Source organism: Astatotilapia calliptera, chromosome 18, assembly GCF_900246225.1.
Source record: "Astatotilapia calliptera chromosome 18, fAstCal1.2, whole genome shotgun sequence".
Classification (NCBI taxonomy): domain Eukaryota; kingdom Metazoa; phylum Chordata; class Actinopteri; order Cichliformes; family Cichlidae; genus Astatotilapia; species Astatotilapia calliptera.
This window is the reverse complement of record NC_039319.1, coordinates 26,937,321-26,964,673: the sequence shown is the minus strand read 5'-3', so window position 1 is coordinate 26,964,673 and position 27,353 is coordinate 26,937,321. Positions and strand designations below refer to the sequence as shown.

The 27,353-nt window shown below is 39.4% G+C and overlaps 1 protein-coding gene across 2 annotated transcripts; it reads left to right on the top strand.

The window, feature by feature from the left end:
• The first annotated feature begins 970 nt into the window (after positions 1-970).
• On the top strand, positions 971-24,527 carry LOC113011352 (interleukin-5 receptor subunit alpha-like). Of its 2 annotated transcripts, XM_026150837.1 has the most exons (10): positions 971-1,090; positions 1,556-1,629; positions 1,825-1,880; positions 2,215-2,378; positions 21,366-21,535; positions 22,247-22,380; positions 22,951-23,107; positions 23,221-23,326; positions 23,672-23,753; positions 23,867-24,527. In XM_026150837.1, exons 2-10 carry the CDS (start codon positions 1,563-1,565, stop codon positions 23,945-23,947), a joined length of 1,017 nt encoding a protein of 338 aa, XP_026006622.1. In that variant the 5' UTR covers positions 971-1,090; positions 1,556-1,562; the 3' UTR covers positions 23,948-24,527. The 2 variants fall into 2 exon arrangements, with proteins under 2 accessions (XP_026006622.1, XP_026006623.1); XM_026150838.1 differs by lacking the exons at positions 971-1,090; positions 1,556-1,629; positions 1,825-1,880; positions 2,215-2,378 and adding an exon at positions 20,971-21,281.
• The last annotated feature ends 2,826 nt before the right edge of the window (positions 24,528-27,353 follow it).

The window sequence follows — 27,353 nt, the reverse complement described above, 5'->3', positions numbered from 1 at the left end:
GCGACTCCTGTTGTGATTTCCCGCTGTAGAAATAAAATTGAATTGAAATTAAAATTAAAATTGAGCTGAGAATACTCCGACTAGCTGCTATATCCCATGCCACATGGCGCAGCATAACGGCAAGAATTGACTTGTATCAGTGACTACCTTCTCCCTGGATGTACTTTGGGGCCACAACTCCTGGCAGTTCAGTCTCTTCTTCGAGATTGAAGAAGTCACTTGGATGGGTGACAAAACATTTCTCCCAAAAAACGCTACATCCAGATCAACAGAATCAACTTTTTGGAGATTTACTTTCCTGGATGACTGAGAATGCATCAAGACGATGTTTATATTATTTCCTACAATTTCAGAACCACTCCCCTACTGGCCAGCTACAGTTTGTGCTTAATGTGTGCCAATGATAAATACAGTTTTCGTGCTGTGACATCATCTCTCACTGGACATTATTACAAGAGGACAGCACTGAACAGCGTTCTAGTGATAGTGGGTTATTGTGTCTGCTATAACACCATGTATGAATCACATCATTTCCTGTCACAGTTACCCAAAAGGGGTTTTGGGGTCAGTTTACAAAGTGAGGTACAGTGAGGATTATTAAAAGAATGAAGAAAAGGAAAACACTGCAGTGGAGAAAATGTTCAGATCAAACACCAAACAGTTTTCTGAGGAAGTCTTTAAACCTTCCAAAACAAAGAACATTCCCTAACTCTCACATGTTGGCCTATCTCTCCCTGATAAGGAGGTGTCTCACTATCTGTCTAATGTCACCCATGAACTTACAATGGCCCCACTGTATCAAGTGTGTGTAATGAAAGTGTTACTGGGAAAGGCATGTGTGGAATACTCTGTTCAGTCTGCGGCCATCATGACTGAGCTTTGGATAATTTAAAAATAATGATTGGATAATCAATCAATCGACTTGACTTGCGGTTGCAGCATACATAAGTGAAGCAGAATAAATTCACAGAAAGATTTCCAGGTTTCCTGAATCTACAGTGCGTGACGTCATGCTTCTTCTTTGTTCAGAAACGTGTCATTGTCCTCAGGCAGAGAATCACAGTCATTGACAGTAGAGGGACAACTGAAGGTAACAGCTTTTTACTATTTCTTTTATAGCATTGTTACTATAGCACAACCATGACAGGTGACTTTATTATTCGATTTGATTCATATGAGAGCTTTAATCCAGAATAGTTAATCATAGTCGAGGCTATTTATCTTCTGAATGTATGAACAAAGCAAACGTATCATGTCCTTTCTTTTCTGTGGATAAAAGTAGTTGGTGGCAATGGAAAATTGCATTTATGTTGTTAAAATTCACAAGTCAGTGTAACTTAGTGAAGACGTAAAACTCGTACGAGGAAAGAAGTTTCTTTGTGTTTGATTATGTGACCACTGAGACGTCCCAACTTCCGTATGTACGCATGTAAAAAGGGGGAAGTAACACAGGAAAATGCTTTTTGAAAAGTGCTACAGCAGCGTCTCTGTGCTTTCTAATGAATGCTGCATGCTTATTGATACATGCGTATGTGTGCACATTTGTATCACTCAGATCAGCCATGAAGCTGTTTCCACATCATCCTGTTATTTGGTCCAGTTTGTTGGTTTTGTGGTTCACACAATGTGGTAAGTGAAAGAGTAATCACAATGTACACAGACACTCTGTGAACAAATGGGCTATAAGGAATAGCTATGAAAACATTTGACCTTAAGTCATTGGTGTTTTTTTTTTTTTTAAACAAAAGATTTCCTTTAATATTACTTTAATCAGGGTGGTGTTCAGCTTTATTTCCTTTTCTTCTTCTTCTTCTTTCCCCCAAGAATCTGAGGGCCACACTTTGAATGCCTGTCAAGAGAAAATGGATGACCAGTACGAGGTGAAAATAAACCTATCCTTTTGTCTTTGAAAGACCATACAGACATGGTGCTTGTACCATTAGGTCCATAAGTATTTGAACAGTGAGACAGTTATTGTAGTTTTGACTCTGTACACAACTACAGCCGATTTGAAATTAAACAATCAGGAAGTCATTGAAATCCAGACAGGAATTACAATTTTATGTATAAAAATGGCTTTAATGGCTTGCCACTCTTTACTCCAGCACCATTGTGTTGGTGTACAGAGACTGTCCAAAAATGTATGGCTCTAACTAATAAATATAAATATGGTGCGTTTTTTAATGTTTCAATGTTCTGATCTTGTATGTGAAGTTGGGTATGGTTCTCATACGGACTTCAGCTCAGCAGGATTCCTATGAAGACCTTACAGATATAAAGGAGAAGTTTATCTGCCTCCTCTACCCAACAAATGAGCTCAACTGCTCCTGGTCATTCAACACTTTAGAGAAGGATACTAAGCTCTCTGTGTTTATCAGGTATTCTTATTTTTAAATAGAGCTTTATTTACAAATAAGGTACAATAAGCTGAAACACTGCTTTGAGTCTGTATCTCCTCTGTCTCCCCTACCAGCATTTGTGATGATGAAATACTGGTTGAGTCACTAAACTATACTTCTGTGGAAAGAGCTGGATCAGCGTCTTTGATTCTCAGCAATAATATGGCAGAAGTCATCCTTCATTTGAACAAGTCCATGCAGAACAAGTGGACGTCTTACACCTACGTGTATGACATGGACATGCTGGGTAATATTTCAAGACTATTAAGTAGTTATAAATGACAATGCTATAGATCAGATTAAAAAAAATACAAATATCTCTCTCGCTTTTGACAATTTTTCTTCATCAGTAATTAAAAAATTTCTGTCCTTTGAGATCTTGAAGGCTGTGACTAAAACTGGGGGTTAGTGCCAAGTACAGGGGTATGGAGTGGTAACCTGAAGTTTCAGTTCAGACTCCAGTGTATTTCAGCCACAATCTACAGCAGATGTTCAGAATTAAACGTTTCCAGTTATTTTACTAATTGTGCATGTGTGTCTGTGTGTCTGTGTGTGTGAGACAGAGCTCCTTTCTCCACCTCCAAACATCTATGCTTCAGTCAAAGGTGGAGCCCTGGTTGTATCATGGGGTCTGCCTCGCACCAGAGAAGTCGTTAACTCTTATTGTTTTGAATACCAGCTGGACAAAGGTGATCAGGTACAGTATCTCTGATCACGGATCTTTCTTGTGCACATATGACAGGATTAATGAATGAGACAAACTTGGTGAAAAACTCAACTCAGTGAGGACTAAAGTATTTTTAATGTTTTAATTAGAGAAAAACAAAAATGACTTTTTAAAGTAGAAAATGTGAACATCTTTTGATAAATGCTGGTTACATTTTTTTCCATTCTCAGAAGCAATAAATAACACATTCTGATAGGTTTAGCTGTACTCAATAGAAGTTGAAAGTCAGAGCAGTCTGAGGTACAGAGGAACATTAAGGTAAACCCAAGATTTATTTATTTATTTTTAATGGCTCTTTTCAAAACAGGAACAGCCAATATACTTGATCGCCCAGCAGTCTTACAGAGAGCCAGTTTCAGATGCCACACGCACCTACAAACTGAGAATGAGGACACGAATAACAAATACCTGCTCTGGATCATCTCAGTGGAGTGAATGGAGTGATGGTGTTGTCGTGCAGAATGATTCAACCGATGGCTGGTGATCCAGTGTCAGCGACTGGTTGAAGGGCTAGTGTCTGAAAGCCTTAGTAAATGTTATTATTTTTGAAACTTTTCTTTCTTGGTCATATTCTTTCTTGGCCCTGTGAAACTGCATTTCGTTGCCCTGTACCTGTGCATGTGCAATGACAATAAAGTTGAATTCTATTCTAATTCTATTCTATTCTATAGGAATTGACAAAAAGAGATATTTTCTTTAACGATTTCACATATAGTGGCCACTATAATGAACAGCTATTCAAAGACTGTTTTCTTGTATTTGTGTCAGTGTTCATAGTTTACTTGCACATAAACACAACACAGTGTATATTATTTATTCGTTTTTCCAAATTCATAAGTCAAAACATATGTTGTCCACAGGTGGACATTTTAAAAAACATTTTAAAAAAGTTTAAAAAAAAGTTCAACAATCTTTTTTCATGCCTAAAGATGAATAAAAATACTTAAGAAAACAATCCTGATTGAGGTTGTCATAATTCATGCATGAAAGGGTTAAGCAAAGTTGGATGAAAGCTGCTTCCATGTAATATAATGTTTCTTTCTGTTGGTTTCTAAATACAGATGTGTAAAGTCTTTCTTGTCTTTAAAAATGGCAAGGTCTAAGACCCTCACCTTGCGATACTAATAGCTTAATATTAGGATTGTTATTTAAAAAAAATGTGAAAAGCAGGTAGTGCTAGAAACCAAGTAACAGTGTAGCGTCCCCACCAAATAATGTGTTAGGGGGAAAAACATGATCCTGATTAAACAATCTTCTTCCCCTTTACTCAGGTAGAGCTTCCAAAGACCAAAGTCTTTTGTGGGGACATGACTCTGAAAACTCTAATTCAAGCACTATTTATGCAATCTACATGAGTCCTACTGTACTGTCAAGAGGTCATCCTTAGCTTTCCATGGTTGCCACATTTGAGGGGGTTAGACTAACAGAGCAATATTGTTTTCAAGATAATGAGAATTGCAGCTTTTATGGAAGTTCAGTTTATTTATATAGTACTAAATCACAACAACAGTCACCTTGAGGTGCTTTATATTGTACAGTAAAGACCCTACAATAATACAGAGAAACCCCCAAGAACCAGACCCCAAGAACCCCTTTCAGCACATGACATAAATGACACTTGACATGACAAGACATAATGTGGATTGCACAACACTGGACATTATATTCTTCATTTCCAGTTAATACTTGTACAGCTGCTGTTATTGTGTATATATTTATTTATATTTCTTCATACATTCTTATATAGTTCTATATTGTGTATTTTGTTGTACAGTTATTTTATTTTCAACTTTAATTTATATATTTTATCTTATTCTTTCCCAGTTAAATTTACCCTTCATTCTAATTTGTGTTGTACAGTTATTTCATTTTTAACCTTAATTTATATTTTATTCCTTCCTAGTTAAATTTACCCTTTTTAATTTTTCACATTTATTTCCTATCTTATTCATAGCCTTTTCCTTTTTTGTTTTCTTTAGGTCACGAGCAGTTGTCCAAGCATTTCACTACATATCGTACTGTGTATGACTGTGTACGTGACAAATAAAATTTGAATTTGAATTTGAATTTGACACTCTACATTGTCACACATCATTCAAATCTGACATTTCTCTGTGATGACCCACACCACCTTGACTTCTTTTTGGTCTGCTTGAGTGTCAGGTCTTATTTGCTGGCACTGGAAGGCTGATGTGGCACGTTTGTGTGCCAACACTCTATAAAAGACCTCAGAGCTCAGTTTTTTTTATGGCTCTCCTCTCTGAGACACCTTTTTCGATTGTGTTCTTTCTCCAAACAACCTTGCATACACCATTTCTTTGACCGTGTGATGGTTTTGTGTATTGTTTTTGTAATTTGCTATTTCTAGTATTTAATAGAAGTTTAGTTCAGTGCATTTGAGTTTTGAGCCCGCACACAGAGAGCCTTGACAGATCGTTTACAGCACTGCTTGTATTGACTACACACCATGGTTACACTAAATTTTCATGAGAACTCTCTAAAAGAGTTTTTGAGAACTCTCTTAAACAGAATGCAACAAAGAAAGATTCCTTTCACGGGCCGGTGACCTGGGTGGCAGTTGAGGAACCAAATCCCACAGCTTCAGAACTCTAGCTTACACAATACTGCTTATTCATACTTTGGATGTCATCATTTTGTCCCTTTCAAGGCTCCGAGTAGGACTGCACTTTCACAATTCTGAGTAAAATCCTTTCTCACTCAGTCTCCCGTCATATCATCCATGACCATTATTACTACCATGGCGTATCGACGAGCTGTATCTGACTCATAGGTGTGCAAAAAACCCACATCTCAACAATGAGAATTTATTTGTTAAAATTGTGTTTTAGCGTTCAGATGTGTTTCTATGCTGCTGTATAGGTGGTAATGATGTAATGATTCAACACCACAGTTACTAAAATCATCTCTGTGTTCACACTTTTCAGTTGTGTGATTTTGTTGAGCACATCATTGGTGCCTTGAGCCAAAGCAGGTTTGAAGGACTAACCTGTCTAGTGATGCGCAGCAAATGTATTATATTTGTTAAAATAGTATTTGAGATGCATACAGTGAGACCCAAAGTTCTAGTCTGGACAATAATTTGCATGCAAAAGCCAGGTGCAGCAAAAATGAAAACTCATATATGCAAATTGATGTTTAATTTCTTTAAAAAAAATTTGTCGGAAGGTTAAATGAAATTAAATTTTCTGGCAATTATTTCATGTTTCGGGCTTCACAGGTTTAAAGCAGATTTTTTAAGACTTTTTGTCATCTGGCATATAAACTTTCATCATTTAAACTTTTAAACTTGTTGCATGAGAAAGCCAAATAACAAAGTTGACCTTAACATCAGCACAAATTTAATGTGAGAAAATAGTTTAGAAAGAAGAAGTGGGGGTGGTTTGGTACCTATTTGTTAGAAAGTCATACCACAGCATCTACTTTAAACTTCCTTAAGCTGCAGACAGAGGTCCTCTGGGATTGGTCGCAAAAAAAGCCAAATAAGGTGAAAATCAAAAGAAAAAGGAAGAACATAAAAATAGATTAAGGGCAGAGGGCATCTTGTGACTCGTCTCTCTGGTTCTTTTACATTAATGTGTTTATTTTAAAATTATATAAGTGTAAACTGTACTATGTGTGTTGTTACTGTGAGTAAAAGAACACAATTATTAGACTATAATGTGTTAAATTTGCTTAGATGAGAGGGTCCATCAGTAGATCAGAGGAACAGGGAGGGATTTGTCTGTGTGTTTCAGTTTGGCTTAGCTGTAGGCTTGAGAGTGTGTGTAATTGTGTAGAGGGAAAGGAATTTATTGCCACTGGGGATCTGCCTGTAATGAAAGGAGACAGGAAGCTACAGTTGGGGGATGCTGATGCTGATGCTTGTACCTCATAATTGTTATAACTTAGAAGTAGGTTTGCAGGAGCCTCTCCACATGCTTATCTGTAAATGTAAGACAAGAAGAAGTCAGTGGCCCAGTGGATGCAGAGTGGGGGTCTCAGTGTTTTGTATGTTTTGTAAAGGAATTTGGTGTAGCTTGGGAGAGAGGAGATTACTTTTATGACCGGCAGAAAGTCACGTACACAGAGACACACATACACAGTGCTTTAACTGTTACGACGCACCCACACTCACTCATGTGCACTCACACATACACACGGGTACGCGCACACACAGACACTCACATGCTCGCACATACGTACACAAACACAGAGTTTGCAACACACCATGGGGGTTTTATGATGGGTCACTTCTATATAACTGGTTGTAGCAAACAAAGAAGTGGAGATCTGCAAAAACCTATGAAGGAGATTTTGAAAGCAGTTTTGTTTACACATTAAAGATCTTTGTCATTTCTAAATGCATGTACTGCCAAGCATTTCTATACAATATGGAGTTCAGGAGATACTACAGATATACTGAAGTCATGCAAAGGTTGTGTTGATGTGTGTTTGGGTGGAAATTGTGGTTTGAACGTTGTCCTCGCCTGACTTTGATGACTCTGATAAAATGACCCATTGTAAGACAGCACACACACATCAACTGGAGACATGTTGTTGTTTCATAGTCGCATCACATCATTTACATCTGGATACGATATAAATATCATTCTGCATTTAAAAAACTTCCACCCCCAAAAGTATTTATTGTTCATTTATAAAACAACTGTTCAGCAGTACAAAAATATTCAGAATATAAAACAACTTAAATATATTACTTAAAAACAAGCTATTAAAAAAGAAGTAAAAATTTTTATTTTTCCACCCCATGACAGATGTAGTGCGGGAGGATGTGGAGAGGGTTGGTGTGACAGAAGATGGCATGGGATAGAGGTCGATGATCTGCTGTAACAGGAACAGCTGAAAGAAGATTTGACTTAACCAGTGTTTGTTTCCTCTTTCTTTGTATGTTAAAGAAATTCCAATAAACCCCATTTCATTAAAAAAAAAATCCTAAAATTCCTAGAAAAAATGTCATAGAAAAGATGAACTAAGCATTTTTATTACAGACAATGAAATGCCACCCACAGACAGACACAAATAAAAGAGTTGTATGTCTGAGAGTTCATTGGAAACGCTAGTTTAATTCATGAAACCATTTGATATGTCTGCCTTCTATTTACAAGACAGACGCTTTTTAGTTAAGCCTTGTTGCTCATAATGCTCGTTAGTGCTTTTGTAACATGCTGGAAACATTCCTCTGAGATTTTGTCTGACTGTGGCAGCATTTAATATAATTACATGTAGATTGTCAATGTAATTTTGTTAGATATGTGTAACGTAAAATGCTACATTTACTGGTTAGATGAAATGTAACTGTTTGGTATACATTCAGTTTTTGTTACGGCCATTTTCTTTCATGATTATTTGAATAGATAGAAATTGGATTTTATATATTTCAGTTTATTTTGTTAAAAATGATTGTGTCATGTTTGAAGGTGAAAAGTAATTTCTTTTTGAATGTAGCCTTGGTTTGTTGTTCTAAGCATATGAGTGCCAACTGCAGGTGGCTCCTGGAGTGGTCTTTTACTGCTGTAATACTGCACCCCTCATCATCAGACCCCTATGATAATGGTGTGTGCTCAGCAATGCTATTCTGGAGAACCTGGTTGTAAACAGTGGTTATCTGAGTCACTGTTGCCTTCCTATCAGCTCACAGCAGCTTGTTCATTCTCTTCTGACATCAACAAAGTATTTTTACCCAGAGAACTGCTGCTTAATAGATACGTTCTCTTTTTCAGACCATTTTCTGTAAACACTAGAGATGGTTGTGCAGAAAATAATCCCAGTAGATCAGCAGTTTCTGAAATACAGTGGGGCAAAAAAGTATTTAGTCAGCCACCGATTGTGCAAGTTCCCCCACTTAAACTTATGACAGAGGTCAGTAATTTGCACCAGAGGTACACTTCAACTGTGAGAGACAGAATGTGAAAAAAAAATCCATGAATCCACATGTTAGGATTTGTAAAGAATTTATTCATAAATCAGGGTGGAAAATAAGTATTTGGTCAATAACAAAAATACAACTCAATACTTTGTAACATAACCTTTGTTGGCAACAACAGAGGTCAAACGTTTACTATAGGTCTTTACCAGGTTTGCACACACAGTAGCTGGTATTTTGGCACATTCCTCCATGCAGATCTTCTCGAGAGCAGTGATGTTTTGGGGCTGTCGCCGAGCAACACGGACTTTCAACTCCCGCCACAGATTTTCTATGGGGTTGAGGTCTGGAGACTGGCTAGGCCACTCCAGGACTTTCAAATGCTTCTTACGGAGCCACTCCTTTGTTGCCCGGGCGGTGTGTTTTGGATCATTGTCATGTTGGAAGACCCAGCCTCGTTTCATCTTCAAAGTTCTCACTGATGGAAGGAGGTTTTGGCTCAAAATCTCACGATACATGGCCCCATTCATTCTGTCCTTAACACGGATCAGTCGTCCTGTCCCCTTGGCAGAAAAACAGCCCCATAGCATGATGTTTCCACCCCCATGCTTCACAGTAGGTATGGTGTTCTTGGGATGCAACTCAGTATTCTTCTTCCTCCAAACACGACGATTTGAGTTTATACCAAAAAGTTCTACTTTGGTTTCATCTGACCACATGACATTCTCCCAATCCTCTGCTGTATCATCCATGTGCTCTCTGGCAAACTTCAGACGGGCCTGGACATGCACTGGCTTCAGCAGCGGAACACGTCTGGCACTGCGGGATTTGATTCCCTGCCGTTGTAGTGTGTTACTGATGGTGACCTTTGTTACTTTGGTCCCAGCTCTCTGCAGGTCATTCACCAGGTCCCCCCGTGTGGTTCTGGGATCTTTGCTCACTGTTCTCATGATCATTTTGACCCCACGGGATGAGATCTTGCGTGGAGCCCCAGATCGAGGGAGATTATCAGTGGTCTTGTATGTAGGGTTGCCAACTCCCTGAAAAATAAATAAGGGACACCTCGTGGCCAGGGCCGGGCGACCCAGTTGTCTTCACCCTTCCCAGTGTGGTGAATTTTCTAGCTCTTTTTTTGTGTGTGAAATTATTTTTTTAACCCTTTGACTTGAATTTGATTTAAGTAGATGTGTATTCTTTGTGATATAAACACATGTGAAACAAATGATCATTTAGCCATTTATTTTTAGCTCAAAATGACAACATTAACACAGTAAAACAGGTCTCCTTCTTAAACAGAAGCCTGTCATGCTTAACTTTTGAGAATATAAGTAAATCTTTCTTTAAAAGAACTCTGTCCCGCTTAACTTAAAATAATAGAAAACAATAGAAAGAAAAACATTCTTGTAACAGTGCACATGTAGTGCATTTAGTACAATTGGCTTCAGTTGAGGTATTATTTCAGCTTTTCTAACGCTAATCAGCTGCTCCTGTTTGTAAACCCGCTTGTTCCCATGATTACGCATCTTAACTCATCATCATTATTCATCTATGTATTACTTTTATGTATTAGTCATCAATTTGTTGTAATCATCTATCCTTGCAGTTGTTTATTACACAAAATAAGTTATATTATCACACTTCTGGCCACATAGCGCTGATATTCACTGCACATGCCCATATTAACTTTTTCCAGCCAGGTGTTTTCCTTTTCCCATTCTTCCCTTTCTCTGAGGGGAACAAACATTGCTGCTCTAACGCTGGGCTCACACTGTGCGGTTTTAGGCCCTTTTTGAGTGATTGGACCGATTTTGGCCTTCATCGTGCGTCGTGTAGTATACGTGGGGTAACGAGAAGTGATTAACACCTCACGACCAGCTCCCGATCATCAATCGCTCGTGAGGGTGTCACCACAGCCGCTCACACTGCTCGCGCGCAAACACGTAAACGTTGGTGTAAAAGACGGAGCAGCACGGCTGTGCAGCGTGTGATCTGGACACAAGCGATGGAGGCACAACTTGTAGAACTTTGGAAAGCTCATCCGAGCCTTTTCGATGTGGCATCACAAAATTATCACGACCACAACAACCGTGAAAATAGTTGGATTTACATTGCTGCTCAATCACAGCTGCCTGATGAGTGTTTTTCATTAGCAATTTAGCAAAGTTGATGGTGGTGGTGTGTCTGTGTGAGTGAAAGACGGAGGGAGAGCGCGACAGATTTTCTGTTATAACCTTCATTTTATGGACGCACAGTGTGAGCACTCAGGTCGCATCAGAGCATCGGGCGGTATAGTGTGAGTCACACTATACCGCCTATACTATACTATACCATGTGCACTGTTACAAGAATGTTTTTCTTTCTATTGTTTTCTATTATTTTAAGTTAAGCAGGACAGAGTTCTTTTAAAGAAAGATTTACTTATATTCTCAAAAGTTAAGCATGACAGGCTTCTGTTTAAGAAGGAGACCTGTTTTATTGTGTTAATGTTGTCATTTTGCTGCCCAGCTTTAGGTGTACTGTCGTCCGAGACTTGCACCGCAGTGTCGGCGTTTGTTTCCCTGTTGGCCATGCTTCTTGTTGTGGTCATCTGTTGTCTTCCGGTATTTTCTCCGTAAGCGACCTTTCCTCGACCAATGAGATGAGCGGTAATCTGAATTGTCATACTCGAATTGTCATAAGTGTGCTGTCAGCTCATTGGTCACAAAGCAGGAGAGGGGCTGGGAATTATGTTTTCAAACAAAGCGTTAATTCCATAAACATTTATAGACTACTTTTGATTCTCACTGTATTACGGGACAAAGTGCGTCCCTTATTAGCTCAATACGGGACGTGTACTTTTGTTTCTAAATACGGGACGATTCCGTATTTTAAGGGACGGTTGGCAACCCTACTTGTATGTCTTCCATTTTCTGATGATTGCTCCCACAGTTGATTTTTTCACACCAAGCTGCTTGCCTATTGTAGATTCACTCTTCCCAGTCTGGTGCAGGTCTACAATACTTTTCCTGGTGTCCTTCGAAAGCTCTTTGGTCTTGGCCATGGCGGAGTTTGGAGTCTGACTGTTTGAGGCTGTGGACAGGTGTCTTTTATACAGATGATGAGTTCAAACAGGTGCCATTCATACAGGTAACAGAAAAGCTTCTTACAGAAGACGTTACAGGTCTGTGAGAGCCAGAGATTTTCCTTGTTTGAGGTGACCAAATACTTATTTTCCACCCTAATTTACGAATAAATTCTTTACAAATCCTACCATGTGGATTCATGGATTTTTCTTTCACATTCTGTCTCTCACAGTTGAAGTGTACCTCTGGTGCAAATTACTGACCTCTGTCATCATTTTAAGTGGGGGAACTTGCACAATCGGTGGCTGACTAAATACTTTTTTGCCCCACTGTATTATATATTTATATAACTATCTGTAAGTACATTAGCTGAAGTGAAAACTCTTAGTGTCTTGGGTCTATATTGAACCGAGCCTTTCTTCTTCACATAATTAAGCCACGAAATATTAGCCCTTGGTCAGGAAATGGCTGCGTGGAAGGCTGATTAAGACTCGAATGCAGGACCCAGAAGGCAGGAAGTGAACTCAAAGTCCGCTTTAATGCTAGAAACCTTCCAAAAACACAACAACTCGTGTAAGATAAAAATCAGGACCTTACAATCTAGAAACCAGGTTATATAGAGAAGTGTATTACCTTTCCAAAAGACTTCTTAGATACAGATTGACATTGCAACCTTAGCTCTTGTTGTTCCAGACACTCATCCAAACAGTCAGACACCAGTCATATTGGGAACAAACAGGCTTCGCACAGATTTTCCTGTAAAACAAAGTGGGGCCTTGCAAAAAAAAGTCTGGGAACCACTACCTTAGTTGAACACCCCTCTCAGTCTTCCTTGCCTGGTGGCCTTTGTGTTAAAACTTGCTCAATAACACATCCTTCCCGAGCTCCACACAAAGTGCCTGTAATGATTACAAATGAAAAAGAACAAAGTGGTGAATCGTCGATTCCACAGGAGTGGAAAGAGAGGATAACCAAGCAACTCAGTGATATCCAGGAAGTATTCACTTTCAATACCTTGAGTTTGGCTGTACGAGCAAAGTGAAAGATTCCACCAAACTTAATGATCCAACTCCCTTCAAGCACAGTGCATGCCCTATACACCAATGTCAGTTCACCATAGTTACAGATAGTAACCCACTCACATACATATTGACCTCTGATAAGTTAGACACCCCTGGCTTTAGGTGGCCTGCAACTTTGGCTACGTACCCGGGTATTTTTGAAAACGCAGATTTTTCTATGCATTTGCACCTTTCGTCCACACGTAAACGGCGTTTTCGCTCACTGAAAACGGAGATTTTTAAAAATTCTTGCCAGGGTGGATATTTTCGTAAACTCCGTTTTTGCATTTACGTGTGGACAAGGAAAACGGAGAAAACACAGCGTCAAAGGTGTGCACCTTTTTTGACGCTACACTGTGCGCCACGTTATTGTTTCGGTGAAATGAATTTCTACAATGGGGGACTTAGACAAAACACTGTTACTGTTAATTGTACTCTCTACAGTCTTTAAATGCTTACATATACACACAAAGTTACTGTCCCTCCACACATAGGACTCAGTTCTGCTTCTATGCCCCATCTTTGTTTACTATTTCCCACCGAGGCTTCTAGACTTCTGATTGGCCAACATTTCTAGACATTTTTAAACACCTGGACCTCATCAAGGCAGCTGGATCATTGTTAAACTCTCATCAGTAACAAGTTCAAGCCAAGGTTTCTCTTGCCTGCGTGCTAGATATTAACGTGTGTGTCTTTGTACCTAGATTCCCTGACCCATCCCTGTGTTTCCTCGAGCAGTGTGTGGAAGGAGCGACTGGTCACTAGTGGAGAGAGAGGTCAGAGTGGAGCGTGTGTGTGATTCCCCTTTCCCCCGGAGCCCTGCCCACCTTACGTCTTGTGTACAGCACTATCCCCCCACAGCCTGTAAATACACTTGGTGAAGAAATTGTAAATAAACTTTCATTGTTAACTCGCAACTCAAGAGTCCTGCGTGTGGATCCTCAAGGGCAACCCATGACAGCAGGAGCCTGTAAGCCGTTTTATAGAGCATCACCTAGCCGACACTGACACCATAAGGCTTGTAGGTAGTGATGTTGTCCAAGCGATCTGTCGAAACCACCTTGTTAAAATCAGGCATGATAGTCAGGATAGTGGTGTTACACTTCTAGACCCTCTCAGCTGACATGATGCCAGACATCTATGTTTTAGAAGAACACCACAGCTTAACAATCATTCCTGCCTTGTCCCAATCGTAAATTTAGAACAAAGAGCAGACCGGACAGTCGGCCAAATTATCAAAAAAAATTGAACATGGCCAGACACCCCCACCAGCTGCTGGAAAAGAACTTCCAGATCTCCCTTTTTTGCAACTCAGGGAACTCAGTCAATTGGAGAGTCACAATGAGGTGTTGTACAAGATGGAGACCAAATGACCCACCAGCTTGTTCTTCTGGAGGAGCTCAGAGATCCAGTGCTCCAAAGCTTGCACAATGATATGGGCCACTTAAGCACTGACAGAACCCTTGATCCTGTCAGAACATTATTCTATCGGCCACGTATGGCATGGTGATCGCTACATATGGAGAAAGAGTACTTCTGAAAAAGCAGCTAGACTGGTCAACATAACAGCCACCTGACCTTTAGAGATGGTCTGCATGGATTGTCTCAGTCTGAAACCAGACAGCAGTAACACGCGTGACATCCCCGTAATAACTGATCATTTAACTAAATTTGCGCTTGCATTGCCTAACCCTAATCAAAAGTCAAGAACGGTCGCCTTGTGCCTATGGGACCAATTCATTGTCAACTACAGCATACCTAAGCGCCTGCACAGTGATCAGGGTCCTGATTTTGAGGCAAATTTAATAAAGGACCTGTGTGAGATCTGTGGGATAAATCCCATACCACCCACTTGGTAAACCCACTGAAGGATTCAACAGAACATTACTTAGTATGTTAGGAACGCATAATTCAAACAAAAGTCTCACAGGAAAGACTCTGTTATGCCATTAGTACATGCAAGCAAATGCACCCATAGTGATGTAACAGGTTCTACGCCCTACAAATTGATGTTTTGCAGAAAAGCCAGATTGACAGTTGATCTTGCATACAAACTTCTGTCAACAAAGATCAAAAAGTGACACATTTGCAAGCTGTTAAAAGTCTCAAGAATTGGCTAGAGGAAAGCTATAAGTTAGCTTCTCAAACCGCACAGAAAATGGGTTTGTCGGGGCAGTGAGCCTTTATTTATACTTTCCATGTAAACCTCTTTTAGGAAAGGGGTTAAGATATTGGAATTTTTTTTGGCTCATCAGTGATTGAGCCATACATTTTTAAATACTGAATTGAGTTATTTCTTGACTGATGCCTTTCTAACCTAAAAACGTAAGCAGAATTTTGCTCACCTTCTTCAAGCCATTGCCTGCACGACCTGACAAAAGCTCCCTCAGCTCTTCGCTTATAAATCTCATCAAGCCTATGCTGCTGCACAACAAGCTGAAATTTTTCAGACTCATTGAGATCAAAGATCTTGCTTATTACTTCCTGCTCTTCTTCTTTTCTCATTTTGGCTAAATCACTACAGTACTTCCTTAGGAATTTTGCAATTTCATATTTTAACAGTTCCCAGTCAAGACCAAAGGAATTTTCGTTTATTGCTTTGCTCCAATACTTTCTGATCTCTGAACATACAGCAGAATGTTTGAGGATACTGCTGTTAAGCTTCCAGTAAGCAGGCTTATGAGAGAGGGGAGAAGATACTACAGGAATAAAAATGCAAATAGATTTGTGATCGGATAGAGGCGATGGTAAGATGTCTGCAGCCACATTACTAAGATCTTTAGAGATGAGCCAATAGTCAATTTGAGACTGACTTGATAAAGATTTGTTACACCCTGTGTATTCATTCTGACATGGGTGCGTGTCCTTCCAAGTATCCATTAAATACAATGCTCATAAACAGTTTTAGATTAGTCAGAACTTTTAGGAGGCCACCTCTCAAGACGGTTATTTAGTACAGCGTTAAAGTCTGTGCCACAAATAATGTGATAATCAGGGAGTTTAGTTAACTAGCGAAGCATGAGTTCTTCTAACCTGCCAATAAGTGCATTATTTTCAGTATAGGAATTGAAACCACAGACATTTACAATTACAAAAGTCAGGTTAGCAAGCTCAAGCACTAATAGAATATAATCCTTGTCACAACTCTCCAGGCGAGAGAGTTGTTTCTTTTGTGCGTCACGGGTTTCTTGAAATTTGGCAAGCTGCATCTCAAGGTGGTCAACTTTGTCCTTCACGGATTTAATATCAGCACAGATAAATTCAAAGGACTGTTTGATATATTCGATCTGCTTTGCATTTTCTTTAATGGTATCTTTCACCTCTACAGTCACAGCGGAGTTTTGGCTGGCCATCTTTTCCAGGGCATCCGACCTGTTGTTCAGCAGCATGGAGAGAGAGGAGAGCTGCGGGAGGACTGCTGTGGATTCTGCGTCATCAACCCTTCATCACTGTTTGATACAGTGATGATCCCATTACAATTCAACCAGTGAGACAATCAAAAAGAATCAAACATCCTTCTAAAAGACTTGATTATCCTGATTCAGGAAACCTTCCAGTGACTGTTGTAAAATCACTTTTCCAGGGTTTGAACACAGCCTTTTCAGAATCCCTTAATTGCAAAGACAGACAGTATTGGCTACACATGCAACGAGACCTGCGTGGTATTTAGCTGGGGAGGGTGTAACCCAATAGAGAAAACTTCTTTTTTTTAAATTTTATTTTCTCCCTTTTATTTGTATCAATGCATTTGCACTCTTTTACTTTGAGAAATATTTATTTTGAAAAGAGGAAGTGTAATCCTCTCTCCAATTTTATATGTTCAGAAGCAAAATTAGGCCTGCCTTCCAAGCGGTGGACCACCATCACGTATTAGCTAGTTCTTTTGCACTTTGATAAGTAAACAAGACAGCTACAGACGGTTGTCTTAGTGAGTTTAAATGCAGAAAAAGTGTTGTAAACAAGTGCTTGCACTGTCTGTAAGCTAAGATAAGATCAGATAAGATAACCTTTATTAGTCCCACACATGGGAAATTTGTTTTGTCACAGCAGGAAGTGGACAGTGCAAAAATTATAAAGCAAAAATTAGAATACAATAAGAATAGATACAGTACACAACTGTACAGAATAGAATAAACTAAAATAAAATACTATATACAGTAGAATAAAATAGAATAAAATATACAATAGGATAAAAATAGAATACAAATGCTGTATACAACTGAGTAAAAATACAATGATGCCAGCAAAGAGTATTGCACTTAGTGTTATTGCACATGTGTGGATGTGTGTGTTTGATCAGTTGGAGTCTTTGTTGTACAGTCTTACAGCAGTGGGGAGGAAAGACCTGCGAAATCTCTCTGTCCTACACCAGTGCTGTCAGAGTCTCCTGCATGGGGTGGGAGATGTTGTCCAACAGGGATGACAGCTTAGCCACCATTTTCCTGTCACTCACCACCTCCACTGGGTCCAGAGAGCATCCCAGAACAGAGCTGGCCCTTCTGATCAGCCTGTTCAGTCTCTTCCTGTCCCCGGCAGAGATGCTGCCACCCCAGCAGACCACACCATAAAAGATGGCTGAGGCCACCACAGAGTCATAGATGAACTCCAAGGTACCTGTAGCTGTCCACAGCCTCAATGTCCATACCTTGGATTTTCAGTGGTTGCAGTGGAGGATGTTTGTGCCTGCGGAAGTCTACCACCAGCTCCTTGGTTTTACTAGTGTTGATCTGGAGGTAGTTCAGCTGGCACCAGTCCACAAAGTGTTGGGTCAGTCCTCTGTACTCCCTGTCGTCCCCATCAGTGATGAGGCCGACTATTGCATAGTCATCAGAGAACTTCTGCAGGAAGCACTGGGTGGAGTTGTGGGAGAAGTCTGCAGTGTAGATGGTGAAGAGGAACGGAGCCAGAACCCGCCCCCGTACTGCAGAGGACCCTGTCCGACACACAGCCCTGAGTCCTCACATACTGTGATCGGTCGGTGAGGTAGTCCAAAATCCAGGTAGTGAGGTGATGGTCCAATCCTGAGTTCTCCAGCTTGTCCTTCAGGACCGTGGGAAGAATGGTGTTGAAGACACTACAGAAATCAAAGAACATGATTCTCACAGTGCTCCCAGCGGTCTCCAAGTGAGCAAGGGAACGATGTAGGAGGTGAATGACGGCATCATCCGCTCCAATGCCAGGCTGGTAGGCAAACTGAAGTGGGTCCAATGATGAGCTCACCAGGTGCCGAAGCTGAGCCAGGACCAGTTGCTCCAGGGTCTTCATCAGGTGGGATGTCAGAGCCACCGGCCTGTAGCTTAATTTGAAAACTTTAATGTTAAGCTGATGGGAGCACGAGCTAGAGAGGCCACGTGGCTGTGTCCCTTGCCTTGTTCATGCTGATACCTCATCTTGGCTAGGTTTTTTTATTGTCTGCGTTGATAAAGCAACTGGAACTGATTCCTGAATTCTCTCCGAATGGAGATGGCGAACCTGTGCCCAAACAGCCTGAGCCCTTGTTGAAGAATGTCATTATTCTCTCTTGAAAAAACCAAAGTGGTAACAACTCAAATCACCAAACCAAAACAAAAAAAGGAACTGAAATTAAAAGAAATCTTGACTTGACGAATGACCAAAAAGGACAGACTGAAATATTGAGCTCAATGGGACTGTGTTTCTTTGGTTTGTTTTTGTTAAGCCGGCTTATTATTAGTGTTATTGTGGATTTTGTAAAATGTGTCTTATTTTATTTTCACTGTTTCACAAAATAATAACTGTTGTTGCTCATTTCCTGCCTCCAGCCACTGTATTTAGCATTAGGTCTATACTTTTGGGTTGTCCTAGACTACTTAATATGTGTCAGGGATTACATGGACTTTAGCACTTATTTAATATACTGCCTCCATCAAGAACAAACACTGTCTACAGGGAGATGTGTAGTCAGTGACTGCCTGCAGACTGTCCTCACACTTCCCCTGCTCAGGTATAAAACTGGGTGGGAAAACCCTGACATTTATCCAACACACCAGTGAATACTTCAGGTATCAGCTGTTGGGAATAAATAATTTTTCAGTGCCTCAATAATGCTATGCTTTTTATTAATAATAAGTGTTATAAAGTTATATAGACCATATTTCCTTGTGTAGTAGATCGCTGCAGACTCTCGCTTACGCTCGCCTGGGAAAAATGTAGGTAAGAGGGGACCATCTCTAGTGGAAAGTTACTGAGACACTGTTGTTTAGATTAGAATGAGGGAATAATAAAACTCCGTAATAAAACTGTAATAAAACTGTCAGGGGCACACCACCATTTTGAGATCTGCAGCAACGTGCCTTGCAGGACGCATCTCCCTTCTAGAAGTAATGTGAAAGAGAAATAAAGTGTTAAATGGTCTACTGAGCAGTGTTTTGTCTTCCATCGGATGCCTCTGAGGAATCAAAAGAACTCGGTGAAGTGTTGATATTAACACAGGAGAGACTTCTCTGCAGGGTCGGGCAGATTGTGAGCTAACTGATTCTAACATATAGAGAAAGAAAAGTGGAGGAAAGACAGAAAAAGCAGACTGAACCAGGGGGACAACATCTTATACAAAAAGATGTTATATGTAATTCTGTCTCGTTATTACATCTAGTTGTTATTGTTTTTACCTCAAATGTGGTTTAACCCAAATAAACTAAAGTAGATCAACATTATGTGGTTTGTATTAGAAAACCACATGATGTTGATCTACTTTAGTTTGTTGATATAGATCTGCTTTGCTTTGTTGAAGCTGATAATATTTATGCATTGATGTTGACCTGTTTCACTTTGCTTGATCTGCTTTACGAGCAAATGAAGAAAAAAGAAGAAACAGAAAGAAAGTCTTGGTTTCCTGGATCTGAGTACAGTATGTGACGTCATGCTTCTTCTTTCCCCAGAAATGTGTCATTGTCTTCAGGCAGCGAGAGCACAGAGAGCCACAAGACACGGAGGAGGGACAGCAGAAGGTGAGACTTTATTATTATTGCTATTTACACAATTTTTAATATAATATAGCTGGTAGGAAACTTGGGAATTTACCTCAATTCATAAGAGCGTGTTACGCCAGCATAGTGAGTCATAGTTGGGTCCACTTGTCTTTTTTTTTTTGAGGGAGAAGATATAAACAGAGTGAATAAACCAAACCAAGTCTTTCTTTTTTGTATAAATAAGTGTAAAATGGACAAGTGACTAACCTAGTGAAGAATTAAGACTCATCTGAGAAAAGATGTTTCTTTGTGGTTGATTATGTGCCCACTTAGACGCCTTACAAGCACCCACCTTCTACAAGTAAGCATGTAAAAAGGGGAAGTATTAAACACAGGAAATTGCTCATTGTAAAGTGGTACAATGGCGTTCCTGTGTTTACTGTACGGTGGCTGAAGACTTTATGCTCATTATTGTGTATCTGTGTCTCTGTCTTTCTGTGTGTGTGTGTGTGTAAAACACTCAGGTCGGCCATGGCTGTGTTTCCGATCCGTCTTGTAATTTGGTCCACTTCGTTGGTTTTGTGGTTCCCTCAAAGTGGTAGGTGGATGATTAATCGCAATGCAAACATGTCCTCAGGGGAAAAAAACGCTTAAGAAGAATGGCTTTTGGCAATGTGAAAATCAAAATATTTTTGCAGGAAATACCAGGAGCTTTATTTCAACAATGATTTTACTTTAACCTTTTTTAATCTGGGTGGTGTCTGACTTTGTTTCCTGCTTCCTTTACACAGTAAGCTAATCAAAACTGGACTCCTCTAAAACCCAGTTTATAGAAAAAAAAATACAAAATTCTGATCAGTTAAGAATTTGTGCTGCAGATTAAACGTGTGTTTTCTTATAGCAGCGACTGAAAGCCATGGTTTGGATCTCTGTCAGGAGTTTTCAGAAACGTATGAGGTGAAAATGAGAATAAGCTTTTGTATAAACACTTTTGTTTTCTAATGACCTCACAGACGCAGTGCATGGTATTTAAATAAACTGTAAACTGTAAATTTTTGTATTAGATGGTTAACATACAGAATTCAGCAGAGGAGATTTCACATAAACCGCTTTCAGAAATAAAGGAGACGTTTATCTGCCTCCTCGACTCAACAAATAAGCTCAACTGCTCCTGGTCATTCAACACCTTAGAGAAAGATACTCGGCTCTCTGTGTTTATCAGGTGTTGTGATTTTTTTAAAGGTTCATTTTAATGTGGAACAATGAACGCTAAACATTGTTTTAACTCTGTACTTCTCTCTTCCAGTGTCTGTAATGAGGAAACAGTAATTAAGTCTCTAAGCCGTACTTTTGCGGAAAGAGTTGGATCGATGTCCTTGACTGTCAGTGGGGAAATATCAGGCGTAGTTTTACATTTTAACATGTCCCTGCACAACTGGATATCTTACACCTACGTGTATGACATGGACACACTAGGTAATACTATACAAACAGTGATGAGTAGTTATATGAACCCAATTCAAAAAAAGTTGGGATCGAAAGTTGTTGAGTAAAATGTATGTAAAAAAGGATGGAATGTTTGGAAAGCTCATAAACCCATATTTTATTCACAGCAGAGCACAGAAAACATCACATTTTTAAACAGATTTACTATTTCAGGAAAAATATTATCTGATTTTGAATTTGTTGCCTGCAACACATCTCAAACTTTGGGATGGGGAAACAAAAGGCTGGAAAAGTAAGGGATAATAAAAAGAAACAGCTGAAAGAACATTTTGTTACTGGCAACAGCTCAGTGACAGGATTGAGCTTCTTAAGAGAGGTAGTGTTTCCCAGAGGTTTAGATGGGCAGAGGTTCACCAATCTGCAAAAAACTTTGTTTACAAAGTTGTGGAACAATTTCAGAATGATGTTCCTCCCAGTGACTTTGAAACACCTCATAATATATGATACATAATATCATCAAAAATTCTGAGAATCGGCCGAAAATCAATATTCTCTCGGGTCTCTGCAGTGCATTAAAAGCAGACATTAATTTTAAAATGGACTGAGGAAAAGTGGAAAACTGTTCTGACCTTACACAAATCAAGTCTTTTTAGAACACAAGCTAAGGCTTGAGGTTAGGTTTAGGTTGTGTTGTTGTCAGATACCTTACTGATCATGTGCTTGTATGTGTGTGTGTGACAGAGCATCTTCCTCCACCTGCTAACATCTCTGCATCATTCAATAATGATAACCTGATTGTAAAATGGGACCTGCCTCGCACCAGAAACGCCGTTAATCCTAACTGTTTTGAAAATGAAGTGGAACTACGTGATCAGGTACAGTACGCTTCACCACAGGCTGTCATTATTCCAGATGCAACATTCTGTTTTTGTTTTTTTTGTACGTGTGGCAGGAATAGTGAACAAGACAAACTTCTTTTTAACCCTGTGAGGTCTAAGGCTCCATATGTATGGCTATTTTTTTTAAACAAAATAATAATAATGCTGCCCCTGCTTTGAAAAATGTTTCTGTCCTCATAAAAACGCAAAAACGGGGGGAAAAAACCAATGATTAGTGCTGTTAAGGGCATGCCAATGCAGCAGGTGTCAACTTAACCCAGACTGTACAGAAAACCTGCAAAGAATAACCACAATCTGATGCCAAAAAAGGAGATAAAGGTGCAGTCCTTGCAAGATAAAAACTGTGTTTTTATTGTAAGAAACTAAGCTTTAAAAATTGTAAAAGCTCAGTTTTCAGTTTCTTTGTAAAACAATTTAAAAAAGAGGGTTATGATAAGTCATACTTAGACCTCAGAGGGTTAATTGAAGTCCAAAGTCAGAGCAATCTTATCAGTCGGCCTTGTTAAAGTGAGATTAACCATTTTTTGATTAATCTCTTTAAAACAGGAAAAAACAACATCTTGGCTACCCAAACACCATACAAATCATACAGTGGCAAGTGTAGATCCTTCACACAGCTATAGCGTGAGAATGAGGACAAGAATATCATCGCATTGCTCAGGATCAGATCACTGGAGTGAATGGAGTCCCACTGTCACACCGTGTAAGTCCTCTATGTCTTCTTGTGCAGTGGTTGAAACAGTGGCTGATGATGCAGTGTTATAATTATCAACATGTCAGTTTAATGAACAGTGCTTTTGTGTTGTGTATCTGTAGCGATGGAACAGTCAGATTCTGTGCTCAAGCCTGTGGTGATAGTCTTCATTTGTCTCGGAGTACCCATGGGCCTGCTGGCTTTGGTGCTGTTTGTGCGCTATCAGAGGTATTGTGACTCCTCCTTTTGCTGGTTTGTTTTGTTTTAAGCTGTTTGTGTCTCTCTGATCCACTTTGTCATGATTTTTAAATGTGAAACTGGTTTTAAATGTGAAAGAACAAAGTTGAAAAGGAGAAGTGAGAGAATGGCATCTTTCTTCACACCACAGCATCCACCCTAAAGTTCTTCAACCTACAGGCAAAAATCCCCCGGTTTGACTTGTTAACTAACCAAATAAGGAGAATGCAAAAGGAGATACAAGATAAAACACTTCCTCCCTTGCATCTGTTTTTTCCCCCCTTTTAAAACTAAAAGCGTGTCAAGGATCGTTTTGTGTATACTTGTGTGTTTTAGGGTGACTAAGGTCCTTTTTCCTCCGATTCCTCGCCCCCCAGCAAAGTACAAATATTTCCTGGAAAAAAGCGATGCATTTAATGTGAGTACATTGTGGACTGTGAATACACAAGCTCACATTTCTAACACTTTTCGAACCACAAAGATGTGTGTATACAAAATTTAAAAGCTTTGTTTCCTGTTTTGTGTTGCCAGTTTTTCTATTCTACCCCATCGGCTAAGCCTGAAGAAGTGATCACTGAGGTTGAAGACACTGGGAAAAACCCTGGGAAGTAATACAGGATGCACAGGTTGAAGAAGAACAACAACAATGAGGACTTTCATTATATCTAAATGTATAGCCTGTCTGGTTTTTCTTATATGATATTTCATTTCAGGAGGCGTATACAGGTGTTAAATACATGCAAAGGTTGTGTTTATGCGTTTCTATGTATAGCCTTGTAATCTAGCCTTTCAGATCTATATATACCTTTTATACCTTTTGATACATATAAAGAGTGCATACCAATGTAACAACAGCACAAAGGTTAACTTTGTATGTCTTTTTTTAATATGTGAAATAAGGTTGGGGGATGAATATTCATTAGCTGTTTTGAATCTCATTCACACAGCCTCATTCGTCTTAAGCCTTCTTTTTAGACGAGTGGTGAATTTGGAGTAGTTTAGCCTCTTAAGTGCATCCCAAGAAAAGCAAATATGGTATATTTAGAGAACTATTAAAAGTGCAAATTAAAATAAAAAGAAGATGAGGACTAAAGGGGACACAAGAACATGGGTCAGCCATGGGAGTCAAGCCAGCCTTGATAAAATGTGAGGATTTTAAACAAAATGTGAATAAAGCCAAGTTAACCTCAAAGAAGAAGTTTGAATTTCTGAACAGGAGATACCTGTTTTCGTATCAGAGATTTACATGCTTAAAACTACAGTTGTGTATGTGAAGCTGTTATACTTACCTTAGCGCACCGTAACAGTAACAAAACATTCAATTTTCTCCTAAAAGTAAACAAATGTTGAACCGTTGCAGGCTGAGAAACACAACAGCAGTCTATTGTGTGGTTTTTGCACTTTGGTTATTGTAAAGATTGAAAACAAGATATAGACTGTGATCAACCTGATGACGCTTAGAGGTGCTAAGATGGATTTTCACCACACTTTAAGTTTATCTATCAATGTGTGATCATGGGAAATTGTAGCTCTGTAGAGGCAACCACTACAATGATGGAACTTCTGTGTTGGTATTTTTTGTGAATAGATTTTGTCTAGTGATAGCATGCCAGATAGTTTTGGCTAGTATGTGATCAAAACGAAAGCCAAATTCAAACTTGTACACAACATAGTCAGTGTATCGCTGAGTATTTGAGCATTAACACGTACCGTATTTTTTGGACTATAAGGCACACTTAAAATCCTTTAATTTTCTCAAAAATGGACAGTGCACCTTATAATCCAGTGTGTCTTATGTATTGTGTTATGTATTATGTATTGTATGTATTATGACCTCTAGCCAGTTTTATGTGGTACACGGCACTCATTAATCTGTCAAAAAATGTTTTAGTATGACATTGGTAAGCTACAAAGCCACAGATCTTGATGGATTGTTGGATCATTACGGCTACCGTAGTCAGGAGCCTCGCGGGGTATAACAGACCAAACTTCAGTCAGGAGAACAACTGAGATAATCCATCCACAATATGAGGTTTGCATTAATATACTGCAACAACATGGGAATCCGTTCTTTAAGTCTGACGTCACTAGTCGTATCTGGGCTCAAACTCCGCTGCAGGTCCCTAAGTCAAACGATCACTGTGGCATCACTGAGAGTTGAATGATCAGCGTTCTGCTCTACCAAGTGTAACAATTGAGTTTAACATCCAGGCATCCATGAAAACGGAATTTATGACATTTAACGGAGTTAGAAGTTAGCAGGGAGTTAGCTCGCTTCCATCTAAATACAATATAGCATGTCCTGACAGGGATTTTGGAAACAAATTCAAACGTACAGCTTTCTTATCACTTCCAACATAAATGAAGACAGAAAACTACACAGCAGTGACGTTTGTAGGGTAACTGAAGTTTGGCTAGCTGGTATATAATGATGTGCTACGTGACCGCTAGCGACACAGCTATGTGAGCATAATATAAACACACTAACTTTTTTCCACTTGATAAAAGTTAACGTGAGGATTCTCGGTGGTCGGGACCAAATGTAATCGCATGGCAGAATGCTGTAAACGGACCAAACTTCAGCCAGGAGAACAACTGAGATAATCCATCCACAATACGAGGTTAGTCATTCATATACTGCTGCATGGGCTGGGCTGTAGTTACATCCTAAGGTTTTAAAAACTGAGCTTAAATAAATGATTAGCGGTAATAAAGCCGAGGGAGGTCAACAGTGATCACTGACTGTTTTTAGGAGCTTTTTGAGATTAAATAGAAGAAAATATATAACATTAAACATGTTAACAACACAAAAGCCATATTAAATGCAGACTACTTTAGGCCCGGAAGCAGGATTCGTCATGTCATCACTTAAAGACCGGATAGAGCAGCTGCAAGAGAATTCAACATTATTGAATCAGTGGTACAGACTTGGAGGAAGCACGAAGAATGAGTCGAGTCAGGTTTGACTTATCTGACTGTTTTGTTTCACTTAATGCGTCTTATAATCCGGTGCCCCTTATGGTCCGAAAAATACGCTAAACTATTGCCAGGGGCTAAGGTGAGGCAGCTCTACATTCTGGTGTAGCAGTGCAGCGTGGGAAAATGAGTCACTTAGAAATAAGTCACAAAACCTTTCTACTGTGAACTGTGAGCACCAGTAAATGTGTTTTCTTCATGTGCTTTTTTCTGGTCTTTACTTGTCATGGTGGATTTACATCATTGTAAAGTATATAGGAAAATGTTATATTAGCCGCCATGGCTGCTGTCCAATTCATAGACATTATAAAGATTTTATAAAGCTGGAATTAGGAAAACAAAACTGTAACTAAAGAATATCATCAGCTTTTTAATTTAGAAATTTTAAATTCTGGACTCCTTCTAGAAGGAAGTCCTGCTGCTCAGCAGCCATGAACCTATTACAAGTATAAGTATTACACAATGTATTACTGATTACTTTTCCACCATGTAGCATAAATACTGATTGGAGATGTTAATTCTTTACATAACTTTTCTAATCTGTAAAATGACCTTAAATCCACCTTTACATAATTACCAGCTAACAACAGAAAGGCTACAGTTCCACACACCGGCCTAAAGAGATTTCATGGCGATCACCATAGCGATTCTGCTTTAGAAACATGAGCAGGCAGAAATAAAGGCTGCAAGACTGACTGCTTACATCTGCCTTTATTACATGTTGAAGATCAACCTTTCGCTACTGGGCTTTGAATAGTATTAAGCAGCAATTTTTTTAATTAAAAGATATTTTCAACAAGATATAATCAGATAACTAAGAGCAACTCATCGTGTACAGATCTCCTGTCTTAATGTGGGACATTACACGTAAGCTTTACATTTATCGTTGGAAACTGAAATTGGCCGGGCCGCGCTATGAATTCTGGGATATGGTGGGCCACAAAGGACACACCCGACCGATCCTTCAAATTCGGGGAAATGAAGGACGCATTTGAAGTAGTCGACGGATTGGGACAGCCTTCGTCACCTGGCTGTGACGTAA

Bases quoted from the DNA above. Each gene is read 5' to 3' on its own strand.
- LOC113011352 (XM_026150837.1), top strand. From the start codon at position 1,563: ATGAAGCTGTTTCCACATCATCCTGTTATTTGGTCCAGTTTGTTGGTT. The intron at 1,881-2,214 runs GTGAAAATAAAC...TTGTATGTGAAG, and splicing joins AAATGGATGACCAGTACGAG to TTGGGTATGGTTCTCATACG. The intron at 23,108-23,220 runs GTAAGTCCTCTA...GTGTATCTGTAG, and splicing joins GAGTCCCACTGTCACACCGT to CGATGGAACAGTCAGATTCT.